The 19,876-nt window shown below is 39.0% G+C and overlaps 1 protein-coding gene across 2 annotated transcripts; it reads right to left on the bottom strand.

The window, feature by feature from the left end:
- Positions 1-1,936: 1,936 nt before the first annotated feature.
- On the bottom strand, positions 1,937-19,726 carry AFG2B (AFG2 AAA ATPase homolog B; the record flags this gene model as incomplete). 2 transcript variants are annotated; one of them, XM_084240610.1, is made up of 8 exons in its annotated part: positions 1,937-2,104; positions 3,465-3,590; positions 4,826-4,960; positions 6,247-6,471; positions 7,337-7,546; positions 10,467-10,625; positions 17,011-17,196; positions 18,632-19,726. In XM_084240610.1, 8 exons carry the CDS (start codon positions 19,724-19,726, stop codon positions 1,937-1,939), a joined length of 2,304 nt encoding a protein of 767 aa, XP_084096736.1. The 2 variants fall into 2 exon arrangements, with proteins under 2 accessions (XP_084096736.1, XP_084096737.1); XM_084240611.1 differs by having other exon boundaries at positions 4,826-4,956; positions 6,279-6,471.
- Between the last annotated feature and the right edge of the window lie 150 nt (positions 19,727-19,876).

Raw genomic sequence — 19,876 nt, 5'->3', positions numbered from 1 at the left:
ATAATTTTGATTAAATTCTGTTAATCCCTATAAATAAAACATGTCTTTTCCCTATTTAATCCCAAATAGAGATTTTGCTTAATCAATAGTCCTGGCTCCAGTTAGAATAGCAAACTTTTCAATTGCTTACCATTTATGCCTTCACCTATTTCATGCACTACGCTCTTACCATTCACTATACTTCTTTTGAAGCATATATCCTTGTTATTAATTCATTGTATGGTATGTGTGAGGTCTGTGCTCCCAGCTGCCTACCAGTACAAATTAAGAGTTATAGTATCATGCCTTTTTGTTTTGAAAAAATATCTCCAGGGCCTCCCCTGGTGGCACAGGTGGTTGAACTCGGCGCTGTGAAGCTGTCCGCAGCCTCTGCAGCACCGGTTTGATCCTGGCCGGCTGGCGAGGGTCCCACATGGCGTGGCAGACCTCTCCTGTCGTGCCCGCTGCTCCCCTCAGCAGTGTATTTCGTCAGTCTGTCTGTTCTGTTTCCCACTCTGGCTCTGGTGAATTCTCTCACCCTCCCACACATCTGGCCTGTACCCGGGTTCTTGTATGCATAAATAAATAAATCTTTTTAAAAAATAAAATAAAATAAAAAATATCTCCATATGAGAAGAGACCAGAAAGTTAAATATGCAAGTGTTTTCTTCATATTTATTTTTTAGCATTCTAATTACCCTTGTTATAAAGGAAAAACAGACATATAATCTATCTCCTTAAAATTACTTTACACTTACAAAAGGAAAAATAGTAAACAGTGGAGAAAATGGACAATACCATAAACAAAGTCATCCAAATCAACATCACCAATATTGTGCAGATGTCACATGGGTGCCTTCAGCTGTGGTTTCTGATGACGTCTCCACTGGTGAAGGCTAACCTGCACCTATCACAAGGCAACATCACATAAACACAAATCAGGGACCAACTGTTCTAGATTCTGTATTTTTTTTAAAGTCAACAATATTCTCTTTACTGTTTTATTTAAAGATTTATTGATTGATTGCACAGAAGAACTGGGGCATAGGCCAGAGATGTAGGGAGTGAGAGGATTCACCAGAGACAGAGTGGGGAGCAAACCAGGCAGATTTACTGGAATACACTGCTGAGGGGAGAAGTGGGCTGGAGACAGGAGAAGTCTGCTAAGCCGTATGTCGGTTAGTACCCTGGCTGGGGATCTAACTCAGGCTGTGGTGATAGTGCTGAGACTTAACTCCTAGGGCAGCAGAGAGGCCCAGATTCTGTATTCTTAAAAAATGTCAAGGTCAGGAAAGAGTGAGGAACTGTTTTGGATTCAATGAAGCTATAGACATGGCAACTAAAGGGACTGTATAATCCTACACTGGATCTGTCATGGGGAAAAAAATTACTATTGGAATAATGGATGAAATTCATTGGATGACAGATTAAAATATATATCAATGTTACATTTCCTGAATTTGATAACTGCATATGGGCATATAAGAAAATAGCCTCATTTGTAAGAAATATGCATCAAAGTATTGAAGTAAAAGGGCATGATGTGTAAAATCTATTCTTAAAATAGTTCAGAAAAACACTATTGTGTATATAAGCAGAGAGACAGAAAATAGCGCAAAATGTTCAAAACTGGTAAGTTTGGATTAAGAGTACATGAGTTTTTGGTACTATTTTTGAAATTTTTCTGTAAGGATGAGATTGTTTCAATATAAAGTTTAAAAAAGCAATCAACCAAAAACTACTACTACCACCAATACAAAATCAACATACATATATATACACTTTCTTCCTAAGTTATGACACTTCAACATATCTTTTAGAAATAAGATGAAACTTAGTTTATCAAGCACAAGCTTTTTTAATTTACAGGGACTACACATGAACTCCAAAAGGGTTAAGATGCAAAACTACAGCGCAAGTTCAATTCTCAATCTGTGAGCAGGAATATAAGTTGTTTTTAAATATCCTCTAAGTTAGAAAATACTTGGTTCTGAAATAAATTTTCATATAAAGTCAAATCTTTCTGACTTAAAGATGGCTTTACAGTCTTAAGTGATTTTAGAAAATGTTCCTGTGTCACTGTGGTTGTATCTAGTCCATTTTCTTGCAGAGCCAACAAGGCAGCCTATAAGAGACAAACAACACAGAATCATTTGCTTAATATTTTTTTACAATATCGTAAAACTTTAAAATGTGAGTGCAAAATCTTAGACTTTATAGAATTCCAATATTCATGACACTAAAAAATTAAGCAAAAAAAAAATAAGTAATTTAAAGTCCTCTTAGTAGTCTATCTTCTCTTCTCCACCAAACATTAGTCTTAAATAGGAAAAAGAAAAAGCGAGCTACAAAATAGTATGTACATTGTTAGCCCATATAAAATTTTAAAGATGAGAGACCATCCTGACCTCAGAGTGGGAGTTTTAAACAGGACACAGCACTGATCATAAAGGAAAGATAAAAAAACATACTCTATGATCCAACAATCTTCATGAAGGTACATACATATAAAAATCAGACATATAGACACACATATACCAACAGACATGTAAGTTTGTTCAAGCAGTGTAATTTATAATAACAAAAAAGTAGTAAAAATGTATAAATAAATATAGTATATTCAAATTCTGAACTATTATAAAGTGACGGAAATGAACAAACTAATGTTATAAGATCAGGGATAAATTTCACAAACATAATTGAGTCAGAAAAGGAGATATGATTCCATTTATATAAAGTACAAAAGCAGGAAAACTAATCTATGGTGCTGCAAATGATGAGAGCATTTCCCTTTGGGAGGGAGATTGAGAAGGCCCCAAGGGAAGCTTCTGGGATTTTGACAGCATTCTTTTTCTTGACCCAAGTAGTGATGACTGTGTTCTTTTTATATGTTGATTCAGTGGATGTATCCTTATGATCTTTTTATTTTTCTCAATGTTTAATGTAATAAAAAGCATATGGAAAAGGAAAACCCTATCATGATTTCTTTGGCCTTCAAAATAAAATCTAAATTCCTTAAAGGTGCTTACAAGGACTTGTTTGATCTGGGCATTGTTCATGTCTTCAGTAATGTCATCTTTTATCTTGTATCATCTGCACATTTTATTCCTTCTGCCTCAAATACTCCCCTTCCCTCCCTTAGCCTAACTCCCTAATCATCCTCCCAATTTCAGTTTACACATGCCCTCCCTTGAAAAGTCTTCCTGATGCCCCCAAGTCTGGGTTGGTGTCACTCCTAGGAGCTACACAACACCATAAACTTCCCAGCCTCACTACACATTTTCAGGTGCCAATTCAGTAAGTATTACAATTTGCCTCTGTGTACCCCCTGTCCCTATAACCTATAAGCTCTATAAGGAAAAGGGCCCCATGTTTCACCTCACCTGGTGCCTGCCACACAGAAGTCTTTGACTAAACACTGACAAGAGAACAGATCTGAATGAAAAAATTTTTTGAACCACAGGTTTCTCCACTAATTGACTTACTTCTTTGCAGAGGTTTCTAAGATCAGCTCCTGAGAAAAAACAGGTTTCTGCTGCAAGGTTTTCTAAGGAAACATCAGGCCCAACTGGCATATTTTTTGTACAGACTTTCAAAATAGAAAGCCTGCCCTGGAGCAAAATAAAAAATGTTTATAAGCTTATGACATTTATGTTTGATATGATACTATATTAAAATATTTGTTTTACCACATTACAGAGAAAGTATATATATATTTAAAAATCAAATAAGAATTATTTCTGGGGAGTAAAAACATTAAAAAACATTAACTATTCAATGGCTCATATGACAGTAGTAAAAATAATGATACCCTGGTAAACTTTTAATACCTTTATAATTAATTGTTAAAGTAGCCAATCATAGATTAGCTTTTTAAAAGACATGACGAATCTCTCTTTTGGTTTCAAACAGTATCATCAGGCCTGGTTTACAAGTAAATACATGAATTATTATACACAACTGTAAAATATAATTAACATTAAAAGTTTTCTTTCATTTCTTCAAAATTTCAAAAAGTTCAAGGTAGAAAAACACTTCATTCTTTGTCTTTCACCACTTCCTGACAGTAGCTCTGGATGTGAAGAGCAAAGAATTTACTGTTTTGATACCTGTGGAGATATTACGCTATCTCTGTAATCTCAGATTTCTCCACTGCAAAATAAGGATGCTGACACAGATAATCCCCCCAAATGTTGTAAACACCTTTAACACTTTAGGTTTGTCCATTATAGTTGTAAAATAATGTTGGGTAAATGCAACAAACTCAGTATTTTGTGGCTGCCACAACACTGATAACTACTACTGTACTTTTAAGCATATGTTTCTCTGTAAACAGGGTCAGAGTATTCAGGAAAATCAGACCAAAATGATAATTTTTGAAAGGCTACCAGGCAAGGAAGAGGGCAGAACCCAGTGTAAGATGAACATAATCACACTACATCCATGTTGAGATTCAATTCTGCTGGGCTCCTTAGAGCTCAGACATTATTGTGCTATTAAGAATTCTCACAAAAGTCTGTCCCCCATTTTCCCCCCTTTTCCATAACCCCCCAGTGGATCCCTGGGGACAGTGCTAAAATTGGGGACAGTGCAAAACTGTTTGTTTTTATACACAGATATTTATGATAAGCTTCATTTACAAATTATGCTCAGTAAGACATTAACAATAACTAATAAAAGAATAATTACAACAGTATACTATAATAGCTCTATGAGTGTAGTCTCTCTCAAAATAGCTTATGGCACATAATATTTTCAGACCGAGGTTAACTAAGAATAACTGAAACCACAGAAAGCAAAACTGTGTGGGGTAAGGGGGAGCTACTGTAATGTATATGATGATTACCTTTTCATCAGGAGGTGGAATATATATAATCTTATCTAATCTTCCAGGTCGTAACAAGGCATCATCTAACACATGAGGTCTGTTTGTTGCCGCAACAATCATAACACTACGATTAAAAATTTCTTGACACTCTAACTGAGGGAAAACACATAACACAAAGGAATGTCAATAAGCTAATTATTAAAAAATTTTAAATTAAAAATCAGAAGGCTCATTTGATATTCTTTCTTTGGGACCAGAATGTTTACACCCACTATCCAAACCACCTTGATATTACCTTAGAAAAAAGTTAACTAAAAAACTACTTTGTGCACATGGTGAGGGAATAGCCACTCCTGAGGACAGATCTCGCTGTGAGAACCAAGCAAAAGCCTTAAACCACCACAGAGAACACCTACCTGGTGGCCTGAATGTACCTAAGCCCCAGTGAATGATTACAACCTAACTAAATAACTTATAAAGATAGAACCATATGCCTAACACACGGAGATGCACAGCTATAAAAAGACTTGGGGCTCATGTCCTGGAAGAGGAGATTTATTTTACTTTATATTTTTCTTTCCAAAGGCAGAAATATGATAATGTAAGTTGCAGGTATGTAAATCCTAGATGAAGATAATTAACTAAAAGCAATCATGGTCAGGCCTTGCACACATGCTAAATGCTCAAAATTATTGAATAATCAGTTCTCTAATGATTCAATACTTTGTTAGTTCTCTATATCTGCAAGTATTTTAGCAAAGATCAGGTGCATACCGGTCAAATGCTATAAGTAGAATTCCTGCATTATCAGAAGATTTGACTATGAAATCTCATGACTCCCTTCAAGTTCTAGTGCCTCATTTTCTAAGCAGCAGTAAGACTCGCTATGGAGCAATTTTTAAAATGGGAAACCAATGAGAATGAAAAAATACCTGTTGGATGATGTAAGCATACCAAACTCTCTTTGCAGAACAGAGTAGAAAGGGAGGAAGCAGACTTCCAAAGGTCTTTTAAATTTCATTATAACCAAGGAAAGCCATTCCTCAAGAAAACTGGAAATTCCAACTACTAAGATGATCGGAAATCAAAATGTGTTTTGTTCACATAAACATTTTTAGACAGGATGAACACTGGTTCTCCAGAATACGGAAGTAAGAATAAATTCCTTTTTCCATTAGTAACCTGTAAAGTTATGTTTCTAAATCTTAGGAAGTATAAAATTCACACTTTTATCTATTTAAAACAATTACTATAAAAGTTTACCTTACCTTTTCTAGCAAATCACAATTTTTACCAGCTCTATAAAAATAGAGAATCAAACTGAATTTATGTCATTCCTTCTATAAGATGAATTCAGCATAGGAAAAATTAGTGTAGTGTAGAAGCATCCCATTTAATGTTGGCTTGAGGTTTTTTTGTATATTCTCACTAATAAATACCTCTTCATTTTTTTTCAGCTCCTTATGTTTACCCTGTTGGTCTGATTTACTTCCTCTTCTCTCTGTAGTCTTAAATCCAACACCATCTAATTCATTCAGGAGGACAGAAAGAACACGATCTTGAACATTACAGTCTGTTCTGTCAACTGATCGAGATCCCAAGATTGAATCAATTTCATCCAAAAACACAATTGCAGGAGTATTTGCTCTTGCTTGTCGAAAAACCTTTTGTTAGGAAAATAAAAGTATTAAAAAGTTACATTTTACACATTATTGATGTGAATGTATGTTTTCTGCAAATTCATATTTTTTTAAAATGCAAAAAGAGAAAGAGTCTAAATGTTTAAGAATTGAGGAATAAATATATAAGTAACAACATAGAACTAATGTAGGGGTTAAGAATCCTATTTCAAATGACTGGATCAAGAAGATGTGGTCCATATATACCATGGAATATTACTCAGCATTCAAAAAAGATAAACACATGCAATTTGCAGCAACATGGATGGCGCTGGAAGGGCTCATGCTCAGCGAAATAAGCCAGAAAGAAAAAGAAAAATACTGGATGGTCTCACTCATAGCAGGAATCTAGAGAACTTAATAAGGGACCAGGAAAATGAATAACTATAAGAAAGTGAAAATCAAAATCAACAAAAAACTATGAACCAGAGACACTTTTTGGGGGTTGGGGGGCGGGAGGGGAGGGATTGGGGTCAGAATGGGGGGGTTGCAATTGTATGGGGAATATAAAAATAAAATTTATGATTTAAAAAAAAAAAGAATCCTATTTCAAGCAATATTTAATGTTATGGAATGTTTAGGTGATAATGTTAAATTCTAAAAATCACAATAAAGATGTAATCTACCCCAAATTATATTTAAAAAGGGAACACAAATGATAGTCACCAAAATATTAGCAATAGGTAGAGGGATTTCGCAGGATTTCTTATTTAGACTTTCCAATATTTTAAAAATTTTCTATAAATAAGTATAACTTTTCTAATTGGGAAATACAGTAATATTTTTAAAAATAAGGTTTATTCTTAAGACAAGACATGAAAATTCAAAAGTAAACTTAAAATGAACAAACCTGGGACAAGACTTTTTCTGAATCTCCAACAAAAGGTGAAAAGAGATCAGCTCCACTCACTGAAACAAAAGAGCAATGACAGCTTGTAGCCAGGGCCCGCACCAGTGTGGTTTTAGCACATCCAGGAGGACCGTACAGAAGAACTCCCTTTGGTTGTGTCAGGCCCATCCTAACAAATTCCCGAGGGTATTTGAGAGGCCACTCAACGCTCTGTAAGTGCACAAAAAGAGATAGCATACAGAAAGAGACAGTTGTGTTGTAATGATAAAAAACATAAAACAAGTCGGTAAAGTCATTCACTCATTGAACAACTCTAGGGTACTTATTATGAGCTGGAAATGCAGTCCACTATCCACAGAGGAGCCAGCGATCTTATACAATCTAAGTCGGGTCACTTCCCGCTTAAAATTCTTCAGTGACTTCCCATCAGAAGTGGAATAAAACCCAAATGCAAATTCCATGTTTCACCACTACTTACAAGGCCTTACATATCCTGATTATCTCTTAAACATCCCAGTTCAACCCAATCTCAGGCCCTTAACTCACTGTCCTCTCTCAGTCTGAACACTTCCTCAGATCTCTGTGTGGTTACTGCCCCTCATTCAGGTACTCAGCTCAAATGCCATTTCCTTAGAGAGGTCTTCTCTAGTTACTCTGTTACTACCCATCTTTTACTTTTGATACACTTATCTGAATTGTTTTTACATGTTAGGTTTGTCATTCTGTTCCTATCTTATGTAGGCAATGTTCACCTCTAATTTCCCAGCACCAAGAATGATACCTTCTCAAAGTAGGCACTTAGTCACAGTCAACTGAATAGTAAATAAGTTCTTACTACCTCTGAGGTGATGGTTTTATTATTATCACATTACAGAAGCAGAAATTCAGACTTAAAAATGTTGGGTAACTTGCAGAGATCTCACTGCTACTGAGGTGACAGAACTAAGACAGACCCCAAGCAGTGTAGGTCAAGGGCACGTTACTAAAATTTCTTTTCTACAAAAAAGGGATAAGACAAGACCCCTGTTCCTAAGGAACTGATATTTTGGCTGAGGACACAGGCTTGTAAACTAACAACCAGGCTGGGATAGGGCATTCCATGGAGAAGGAATAATATATAGAAAGGCACAGTAAACTGTCAAACATACCCTCCCCAAAGTGGCAGGAACAAAGGGCAGCAGGACAGGAAAAGCAAGGAGCAATGGCTTTGAACAGAGGTAGGAGTCAGATCACAATGGATTCTGACATGGTTAGTCAACATTGAGGAAGCAGTATGGGAAATGGACTAGAAGGAAATGAAACCACAGGCAGAGATTAGTAATAAGTCTCTTGTGATGATTTAGACTACCAAAATATAAGGCTGGATGTGTCACAGGCAGTGACAACACCAAAGGAATAGATGTGAAACATAAAAAGTGTGTTTTATGTAAAGACTAAGCTCTAAACCCAGAGTGGAAGTTACGAGCATGTATGACATGACCCCATGCATTTAGAAGACAGGTTTCTGGCTTAGGGGAAGGGTTGGCTGGTGATATGCACTGAGGTAAGGGATCCAGGTATAAAGGTAGAGTTGATTAGCTGAACTTGAGACATACTGAGGTTGAGATCCCAGGATTATCCAGTAGGCAGGCAGCTAAGAAGTTCTGATGATCAAAAGAAACATGCACAATGGATATTTTTGTTAAAAGCTTTCAAGAGACAGTTGAAGGCTTGGACATCAAGATTATACACTCACAGTTTAAAAAGAGGACTCCCTAGAGATTGGAGCACTAACACAGAAGGGAGAGAGAAGAGAGCTCAAAAAGGTAAGAAAGCTTAACACCTCAAGCAAGGAGAGAAATGTTTCCAAGAGGAAAGTGTAGTTAATCTTGTTCAAGTATCCTGTGAAGATCAAATGGAACTATACATATAAAAAATTAGGGCATGTTACAAATGCACTTATCCATTCACTCAAGGACTACAATGCTCACTGTAAATAGAGGTACTAGTTCAGATAAATAAATTATCATTGTTATTTATAAATCTGTCTTTTTGTCTTTGTTGTTAGAGAAGCCTCGTTCCTCAGGGTTTCTCCCCTACAGATGAATTGGCAAAATCAATTTATGAAACTGCAGTGCAATCAGAGGATCCTGTCCCTCAACCTCCACAGTGAGAGCCAGTATCAAGTCGCCATCTAGGCCATACTATTTATTACAATTTTGTGCTTTTTATCAGTCCCAATGCAAACTCAGGTCTAATACCTATATTTGTAAACTAAGAATCATTTTACATTTTTAAATGCTAAAAAAAAAAAAATCAAGAGTAATATTTTGTGATGTGAAAATTATATGATTTTAGTGTCCATAAATAGTTTCATCAGAACATAAGCACTGATTATGTATTATTTACAGCTGCTCTGATGCCATAATGGCAGTGTCAAGTGACTGCAACAGAGACTGTATGGCCCACAAAGTCTAAGATACTAACCAGTTCTTTGTTGGGAGAGATCGAGATGAGACCTCCACTGCATATAAGCTGGACTCAGGAAACTGGAGGTTCCTCACCTTCTCTCCTTTCCTTGGAATGTGTGTTTCCATTGCTGCTCCCTGAAGCTGCCCCAGAGACAGTAGTATAAGACCATCTGGAGAGTACTGTCATTGAACCAAGTTAAGGCTTCTATCTAAACTAATGTTTGGTGGAAGGGTACGGAAATCTACTCGTCTTGGGGTGTCCCAAGAAAGCTTCTTAAATTCCCTTGTTCATTAAACCCACCACCTACCAATCCTGTTTCTCTGGTCACTTTCTGCTTTCCCTGTGGCGGCTGGGAAGTGATTTCAGATTATGTTTGGAAGCTTCTGAGTTTGTGACTCAACATCTTTTATAGAAAAAGTTTGTTGATCTTTCTTCTAGTTTACAAACTCTTTAAAGTGAAAAACAAACAAAAAGAGGGTGAGGTAAGAAAGTATGAGAAAAATAGTTTTTGATGCCCACAGAAGTCTAGTTAAATTGGAATTAAAAGCAACCATTAGATTTAATGTGAGGATCATGTTGTGATGACAGCAAGAGCAGGTCCAGTGTAGCCTGTTTTCATATAAATGTATTCATCTTAAACTGTAATATTCTACTGACTTAAGTAGATTCTCTATCTCACCTGCTTTAACTTCAGTTTTACATTTTCTAGGCCACCAATCTCCTCCCAGTCAACAGGCTTAATATCCATCAGTCCAACAACACTTCGAAAAGATGAGGGTTGAATCTTTTTAAAAGCTTCAAGGAAGTCTTTTTCATCAATCACTGGATTATCCTGGTTCTGAAAAAATATACCCCAAAAAGCAAAATCAAAGTGTAAATTATGTGGGCCTTTATTTTGTGGTACACAAGCACAATCACTTTTTAAAAAAATACTCTTTTGAAATTTGTAGACCTATTTTATCATTACAAAGACATTTATACACACAGTACAAAACCATAAGATGTCTCTCCTCTAATGTCAACCATATCCGCCCCCAGAGGATGTCGACATTTTCCATATTCTCCTAGTGTTTTTTCCTCCCAGTTTTACTGAGATGTAATTGACATACAGTATGATTTGACATATATATTGGGTTGCTGGAAAAAATCGACACATTTTTGCTTAAAAAACAGAAAGAATATGTCATGACTTTTCTGACAACCCAGTAAAATCATGACAAGATTAACATAATAAGCCAATATCCATTATCTCATGTAGGTACAAAAAAAAAAAAAAGAAAAAAATGGGTTTTTTCGCTTGTGATGAGTATCTGCTCTCTTAATCACTTTCACAGATAATGTACAGCAAAGTTGATTACAGTCAGTCACCATGTTGTACATCACACACAACTGTATGAATGTATCATAATTTAATCAGGACTTTCCTGGTGGTGCAAGGGGTTAAGCACCGCACTATGAAGCAATCCACAGCCTCTGCAGCACGAGTTCTATCTCCGGCCGGCCAGGGAGAAACCCACATGGTGAGGCAGAACTCTCCTGCCTTGCCACCTCAACTGCTGCTCCCCTCAGCATTGTATTTCAGTCAGTCTGCCTGTTCTGTTCCCCACTCTGTCTCTGGTGGATCCGTTCAACCCCGCATCTCTGGCCTATGCCCCAGCTCTTGTATGCATAAATAAATAAATCTTAAAAAAATTTAATCATATCCAGTCTTCTGTTATTAAAAACTAAGTTGTAATTGAAGGTGCTTATTATGCACATGTTCACTTTTTTTTTTTTTTTAAAGATTGATTTATTTATGCATACATGAACTGGGGTATAAGCCAGGGGCGTCAGGGGTGAGAGGATTCACCAGAGACAGAATGGGGAGCAGAACAGACAGATCTACTAAAATACACTGCTGAGGGGAGCAGCAGGCAAGACAGGAGAGGTCTGCTGCGCCATGTGGATTAGCTCTCTGGCCGGCCTGGGACTGAATTCATGCTGCTGTGGCTGGTGATAGCTTGATAGCACTGTGTCTTTAACCCCTGCACCACCAGGGAGGCCCTGTTCACCTATTTTAAATAATCACGTGCTCAAAACAGAAATACTATGTTTAAGAGTATACACATTTAAAATTTGACAGCAATTATCTTAAAGTTGCACTAATAATATGAAGGAGCTGCTCTTCCCACATATCTCGGCACTGGATATTAACCAAACTTGAAAATTTTTGCCAATGTGACAGAAGAAATGGCATTCACTATTGTGCTAATTAAATTCCTTCTATCAAGAGTTATGTACAGGGAATGATGGAATTAGAAGGTCATTTTTTTTTTGCATCCATCATAGCAGAGACTTTTTGGGGCAAGAATAATCAATGGAAGTTAATTTAGGGGAGGAAAAGTTTGATGAGCTATAGGACATTTGTACCACTGTAAAGGGTTTCCCCAGAGATTTCTTATTAGTTGCAAAGGGGAGAAAATAGCAGCTGTCCATTCAATGGAGAAAGTGAGCAAAAACTGACTGGTTGTGCACATCAGTCACTATTAGGGACATCACTAACGAAGGGCTTGTGGACAACTATGCCACCACATGTGATATCCTGAAATGGACATACTACTGCTTATGCAATACTCCCAATAAACTCCTATAATCTTAATGTAACTATGAAAAAACACTACCTGTAGGAAAACCAAAGTGACTCATTACTTGTGTCAAAGCCATCTTAGCCTGTGACCCAGAGACATCCTACCCTGGGAAGACAGCCAGATTCCCCACTGTTTCCTTCACCTACGCTAACCTGTACTGTGAACCATACACAAACCTATTAATCTTAACAGCACAAAGAGGTACATAGTTTGCGGACCCCTGGTATCAATAGATTTTCACAACTCCTATCCTTTAAATACTAAGGTATACCTTCCAGCAAGGTATACGTTCCCTGCAAGGGTGGCTCCTGCCTCAACGGGAAGTCTGTCTACTGGCTCCAGCCCCAAGGATCCCTGCATGTACCTTGCCCTTAATAAACTTTAAATGGGATCAATGGATGTTCCTGCTTCATTCCTTGGACTCAAACTACTTTCTCAGTTTGCGGAGGGGAACTTAGTTGTCCCCCCACCCACACACTAGAAAACCCAAATTAAGAGACATTCTATAAATCACTGACCTGCATCTTTAAAAAACATCAATATACAACATTGTGTAACAACAAATGTGTAACCACAAAAAAGCTAGTAAGTATTCAAAATTAAAAGAAACTAAAACCAAAATGCAACATATTATCCTAGACTAGATCCTGTGCTGGAGGGGGAAAAATGCTGAAACAATCAAGACAAATACAAAATCAAAAAATGGAATGTGAATTTGGTTAACATTTCATGTTGTTGTTAAACTTTTTGCTGGCTGAATACAATTATACATAACCATATTGTGATCAGGTCTGGAAATATCCTTGTTCCTAAGATATATTAAAATATTAAGGGTTAATACCTCATGATATACATATATACATATATATACATACATATACACACACACACACACAATACCTGTTCCCAAATGGTTCAAAAAAAAATAAGACAGCAAGCTAAAGCTAATTTGGCAAAATGCTAAAAATTGGTAAACTCAGAAAAAGAATTGAGCAGTTCTCTATCCGGCAACTTTCCAATAAGTTTTAAATCATTTCAGAATAAATAGTTTTAAAAAGCTGAAAGGAGCTTATTTTTAAAGAAAGTAAACTTTAAGAATTTTATGTTTATTGGTCATTTTAATTCCTTTAATACCTGTTCATATCTCACTATCCCTGTTCTCTTGGATTGTTCAGTTTTTCTTACTAATCTGTAAGTTTTCTATAGCAAGGAAACTGATCTTTCTGTCATGAGTTAAAAATATTTTTACCAGGGCCTCCCTGGTGATGCAGGCGGTTGACCACAGTGCTGTGAAGCTGTCCACAGTCTCTGCAGTGCAGGTTCGTTCCCAGTCGGCTGCGGAGATACTCACATGGCACAGCAGACTTCTCCTGTCTCATCCCCTGCTCCCCTCCGGGGTATATTTCAGTCAGTCGGCCTGTTCTGTTCCCTGCTCTGTCTCTGGTGAATCCTCTCACCCTCCCACACATCTGGCATATACTCCGGTTCTTGTATGTATAAATAAATAAATCTTAAAAAAAAATATTTTTACCAGTCTCATGTCTTATCTTTGTTTATAGTATTGTTTTGCCATTCCCAAAGGTCAAATTAGTGAATCATTTCTTTTTTGATTATAATTAGAAAGGCTGTCTTCAATCTAAAATTATATTTTTTCCCAAATTCTTTCTTTTTTTTTGATATATCTCTAAGGAAGTTATAGACATCAGTGCACTTTTTAATTTATTTTATTTTTTTGTGCAATAGAACTGGGGTGTAGGCCAGAGGTGTATGGGGTGAGAGGATTCACCAGAGACAGAGTGGGGAGCAGACCAGGCAGATACACTGAAATACACTGCTAAGCAGAGCAGCAGACGAGATAGGAGAGGTCTGCTGCACCATGTGGGTTAGCTCCCTGGCAGGGAATCTTGAACTCAGGCCATAGGGGGGATAAGGACTTAACCCTTAGGCCATCAGGGAAGCCCCTAAGATGATATTTTGGAGACTCCTTTTTGCAATTTCCTTCATCTCTATAGTGATGCAGATTCTTTTTTGTCACAGTTAAAAAATTCTTATATTTCTATTTGTAATATTTGCATTATATTTAATTTGATCTCTTAAATCAAATTCTGAAAACTTGCTTGTATAAAATTTTTCCATTTTCAACGTTATTCTACCTATATAAAACTATACTTAATACATATGTACCCTGAACAGTACTAGTCTAAAAACATCCCAATAATTACAATTTCTTAGAGGTGAAATTTCAGGCAATTTTCATTTCCTTTGCAATTTTTTTTTCTTCTCAATTCCCCACAAACAACATTATCAAATGCTTTTTAATAGTCCCCCACTTTGTTTTTTGGCTGGCTGGCTGGCAGTATTAGACACTGGGTCTCTGAATACGAATTAATTTTCAGGTAACATCACTAACATAAAAATCCCAAGGTCACTTGTGTGTACGTTATTTCACTTGAATCTCATAAACCTTTCAGGCAGATAAAATTCTTTCCTTTCTGTGTGTATATCTTTAACTGTATATCGAATCAACAAAAAGTAAACAAACTTCCATGCATCCCTGTCATAGACAGAGGCAAAAGCAGCCCCTGAGCTGCTTAGTGGGGAAAGAAGAAAAGATGCAATCAGTACCTTCCCAGATGCCTCTGTCCCTTCTTCCTTTTTGCCTGTCTTCCTTCCACTTCCCCTGGTTGTTTATGAACTCAGCCATCACCTGTGGTAACTATACCTGGGCAGGACCCTCCTGAGGTAGCAGCTGACTGGTCCACCTAAGCCAACGAGCTTAAGGTCAAACCTGGAACTTCAAAGCAGAAGGAATCCTAAATGTAAATCTCCCATCCCTTGGTACTCTCATCCTCCCCTCAAAAGGCATGTATTCTCACACTTTTACACATGGGACTTGTCACTGACCCTTCAAGCAGTTTTGCTTCTAGATCCAGAAGATGAAGCCTTAGAAGTTTATATAATTCCTTCCTCACCTTCAGTGTTAAGAGTAAAAATGAAGAACAAGGAAATGAGGAAGAATTTTAGATTAGCTAAGGAAAAAGGTTCATTTAGGACAATGAACCATCCTTTTATAGTTTAAAAAACCCAAGAATTAGTTTTTAAAAATTGTAAGATCAAAGGGCAATTTTAAAGTTACTAAGGTTAAGAACTTTGTCTCCGAATCCTCCATGTACTGAAATTAATTGTTCTTTCTGAAGGGGTTTAGGAACTCAGGATTACTTATTACATACAAAATGTACGAATTTTCCAATTCATAATGTTGAAAACTTATGGAAATTTAAATACCCTAAATATTTTAAAGAAATCTTAAAGAAAATTTTTTAATATAAATTTTTTTATATTTTTATATTCTCCATACAATTGTTTGTTGATTTTGATTTTTACTTTCTTATAGTTATTCTTAAAGAAATTTTTTTAAGAAAGTCATGAATTAATGACTTGAATGTTAAAGACAAATCTAAATAAAATTCAAGGTTCCCAATCTACATTTAGGTTAGAAAAAGTTATTTTCCCTATGAGATATTTATTAATATCAAGGGAATATTAACAAAAGGAAAAATACTGGTTTGTCAGAAAAGTCGACGCATTTTTGCATAGGGAAAATACGTCATGAATTTTCCAACAATCCTGCACTATCTTGATAATGGGGAAATCTCAGACACCACCTTATTCAAAAAATCAAAGTTAATGCCACCAATTACAGGACACAGAGATATCATTTGCTACCTAGTCGATGCAATAAGAAGAACACAGTATGGTTTCTGTGATATTCCTGACAAAAATGCAACACCTGAATCAAATTTTGAATCAAATCCAAACAGTTAAATGTTAAAGTCAAAAAACAAGGACTGGCAAATGGTTCTAGATTAAAGATTAAGAAATCATGAAAAGTAAATACAAAGTGTAATCTTGGTCTAAGAAATGATTTCTTTTTTTTAAATTTTTACTATAAAGGAAATTAGTGGGACTAAGTGAATTCTGGATAAATCTATAGAGATTAGGTAAAAGTACTGTGTCTGAGTTAATTTCCTCATCTTGATAACTGTACTGTAGCTAAAAAACACTTAGGATTTCAAGGCTAAAGGGGCATCATCGCTATAGTATATGCTCAGGATGTTTCAGAAAATACATATATAAAGAATTCTTAGATCTCTCATTATATGTCACGTTCTCTGTATAAATATTTACACCTGAAGAGTAAAGCAAATGTGATAAAATGTCACATTTGGAGAATCTTGGTAAAGATCAACAGAAATTCTCTGTACTATTTTTGCAACTTCTTAGTCTGAAATTTCTTCATAATAAAACATTATTCAAAATTCAAAATGTCTGAGTCTTCTGGAGCCTGACCACTCTGGGTTTCAGCATTAGGGGTTATTATGGGAGTGGGGGAAATGCCTGGGTCGACCTAGAGGACTCAGCCCTCTGTCTCCACCTTCAGTCACATATGGCTTAAATGGAGCTGAGATATAAACAGCTGTTAAAGATATCAAAAATCCCAAGCAAATGTACTTACCACTTTTTTTTAAACACTAAAATTAATATGTTACAGCAATAAAAGATAACCACAGATGGTCATAAATCATTGCTTCCTACCTTCTCACTATGAAGCAAAGCATGCATGGCAGCCTCCCTACAGAGTGCTGTCAGATCGGCACCAACATAGCCAACTGTCATTTCTGCAAGGAGGCTCAAATTAACTTGACTGGAAATTGGCATCTTTGCGGTAATCACTTGCAGAATCTCCTTTCTTTGTTTAAGTGTGGGAGTTCCAATGACAACCTATAAGCAAAGCAAAAATATAAAAAAATTAAAATTTCAGTTTAAAATATTTTTATCCTGCAAAACATTTATTATGTACTCAGCATAGCTTAGATATGGATATATGCAGACTCTTACTTCCCAGAAGAATAACAACTAGAAAGTTGTACGATGGAAATTACATGCCACTGAACAATTTTTTGCTATTTTTGACAAGCTACCAAGTTCTAAGAACCAGGACCCAATAGCAAACCAGAGTCTAGGTCTCTGCCCCATGGAGATATTCAGAAGACAGGTACCAGCTGGTGCAAGGAAAAATCCACTCAAATCTGAAGCCATCATGCTATGATTGCAATTATCCTACCACTAAGTGCAAATATCACTTACATTAACCATTACTCAAACTAAATCAAAAAATAGGGACTGAAGCTTATAAAATTGTGTAGTTTTGAATACTCAAGCTTCAGTGAGCAATTGTGGGTACTTTCTCAATTGTGGTAAAGGATGCCTGGGTCCTGACAAAGAATGAATAAATCCAGAAGATTCAATGCCTTTGAGTTAGTTCTTCCCAACTTTCTCCCTTTCATTTCAATAGTTCTTTCTTTTTTTTTTTTTTAAGAGTTATTTTATTTATGCATACAAGAGCTGGGGTGTAGGCCAGAGGTTCTGGAGGTGAGAGGATTCACCAGAGACAGAGTGGGGAGCAGAACAGGCAGATCTACTGAAATACACTGCTGAGGGGGGCAGCGGGAGAGTCAGGAGAGGTCCATCTGGGTCCATCTGCTCCATCTGGGTCCATCTGCACCATCTGGGTCAGCTCCCTGGCTGGGGATGGAACTCATGCTGCAGTGGCTGCTGACAGCTTCATAGAGGAGAGATTTAACCCCTTGTGCCAACAGAGAGACCCCAATACAGTCATTTCTTGAGGATATACTACTTTAAATTCTCATTTCAAATCCGTAAGAGTTTAATATGCTTGTAGCGCACCTAATGGCCTTAAAAATTAACATTACAGATTACATACTCAAGTTTAGGACCTGTACAACAAAACCAATCCCACCTTGTTTCACAGGAACAATCTGACTCTGGGGGAAAAAAAAACAGATCCTGGTTCAAAGATCATAAATAGACAGAACACCTGTTCTGTTCTTCACCGCGCTCTAGCTTCACCGATTCAAAACCAAAAAAGTTCACTGTCTGAATTGACAAGCTGAAAGTGCAAATTATTACACCTCAGAATATGAAGATTTAGTACACAAAATGAAATGCAAAACATTATGTTAGTAACTGAAATAACATTTTGGATACACTGGCTTAAGTAAATTTATTATTTAATTAATTTTCTCTATTTTTAAAAATTGGAAAAAAAAAAGTGGCAAAGATTCGGGGCTGCCAGTCAGGACTGGAAGAGGCTGAAGCTCCAGAAGCAACAGGCCGACTAGCCGAGTCTCTTTACCTCTCGATCAAACCTCCCGGGTCTGCGCAGCGCCGGGTCCAGCGCGTCGGGCCGGTTGGTGGCCCCCACGACCACCACCTCACGGTCCCCACCGAGGCCATCCAGCAGCGTCAACACCTGGGCCACCGCGCGGCTCTCCGGGGCTCGGTGCGCGCCCCCCCGCCGGGGACACAGGGCGTCCAGCTCGTCCAGGAGGAGGAGGGCGGGTCCGCGGCGGGCCAGCTCCCGCGCGCGCTGGAAGACGCGCCGCACATTCTCCTCGGTCTCCCCGGGCCGCGCGCCCTGCAGCGCGGGGGCGCTCACCGCCAGCAGCTCAGCGCCCGTCTCCCGGGCCACGGCGCGCACTAACTGGGTCTTGCCCACTCCTGGGGGGCCGGCCAGGAGCACCCCGCGGGGCACGGGCAGCCCGAGCGCCGCCAGGGCGCGGGGGTAGCGCAGCGGCAGGCTGAGCAGCTCCCGCAGCGCGTCGGCCGCCTCCGCCAGGCCCCCCAAGGGCGCCTCCGGCAGCCGCTCGGGCTCCTCCAGAGGCGCGTCGCTGAGCGCGAGGCTGGTCTGCGGCGTCACCAGCCCCGCGGGGTCCGGGCTGGGGGCCCCGCCGAGGATGTGCAGGGCGGCCAGCGGGCCGGGGGCGCCGGGCGGGGCGGCCACCACGTGCCCGCGGCAGACCGGGCGGTTCCTGAGCAGCTCCTGCGCCGCTTCCAGCACCGCGGCGGTGTCCCGGGCGCAGGGCGCGCGCTCCGGCTCGCGAAACACCGGCCACACCGTGAGGCGCCGGAGCGGCGGGCAGGGAACCAGGCTCAGGCGGCTGAGGCTCAGGCGCCCCCGAGCGCCCCGCGCGCCCACGGCCGCCCCCGGGCTCGCGCACTGCGGGTCCAGCTGCACGAAGCCGTCCGCTCCGTCCCGCCGCGGCCAGGCGGTGCAGAGGCAGGAGCCCCCATCAGGCAGAGAGACCTTCACCGCCGAGCCCAAGTGCGCGCCCAAGGCGCGGAGGGCGGCGGGCCCCAGGCGACAGCGCTGGGTACCCCGGTCCTTAGCGTCTGGGGGTAGCAGCTGCAAGAGCGGCCCTTCAGGGCAAGGATCGGAGTCCGGAGCCATTGCGCACTGGGGCATCCAGGCCCAGAAAGCTGGGGGCGCGGGGAGTTCCACCCGGACGGGAAAGGCTGGTACACCGACCGCCTTGGCCGGAAGCAGGTGGCGCGCATGCGCCAGCCGTGACGCTGGGTTTGTCTGCTGAGTTGAGGCTAG

The sequence above is a fragment of the Talpa europaea genome (assembly GCF_964194135.1).
Source record: "Talpa europaea genome assembly, chromosome: 8".
NCBI lineage: Eukaryota > Metazoa > Chordata > Mammalia > Eulipotyphla > Talpidae > Talpa > Talpa europaea.
The sequence above is the reverse complement of the archived record's forward strand: the minus strand, read 5'-3'. Positions and strand labels throughout refer to the sequence as shown.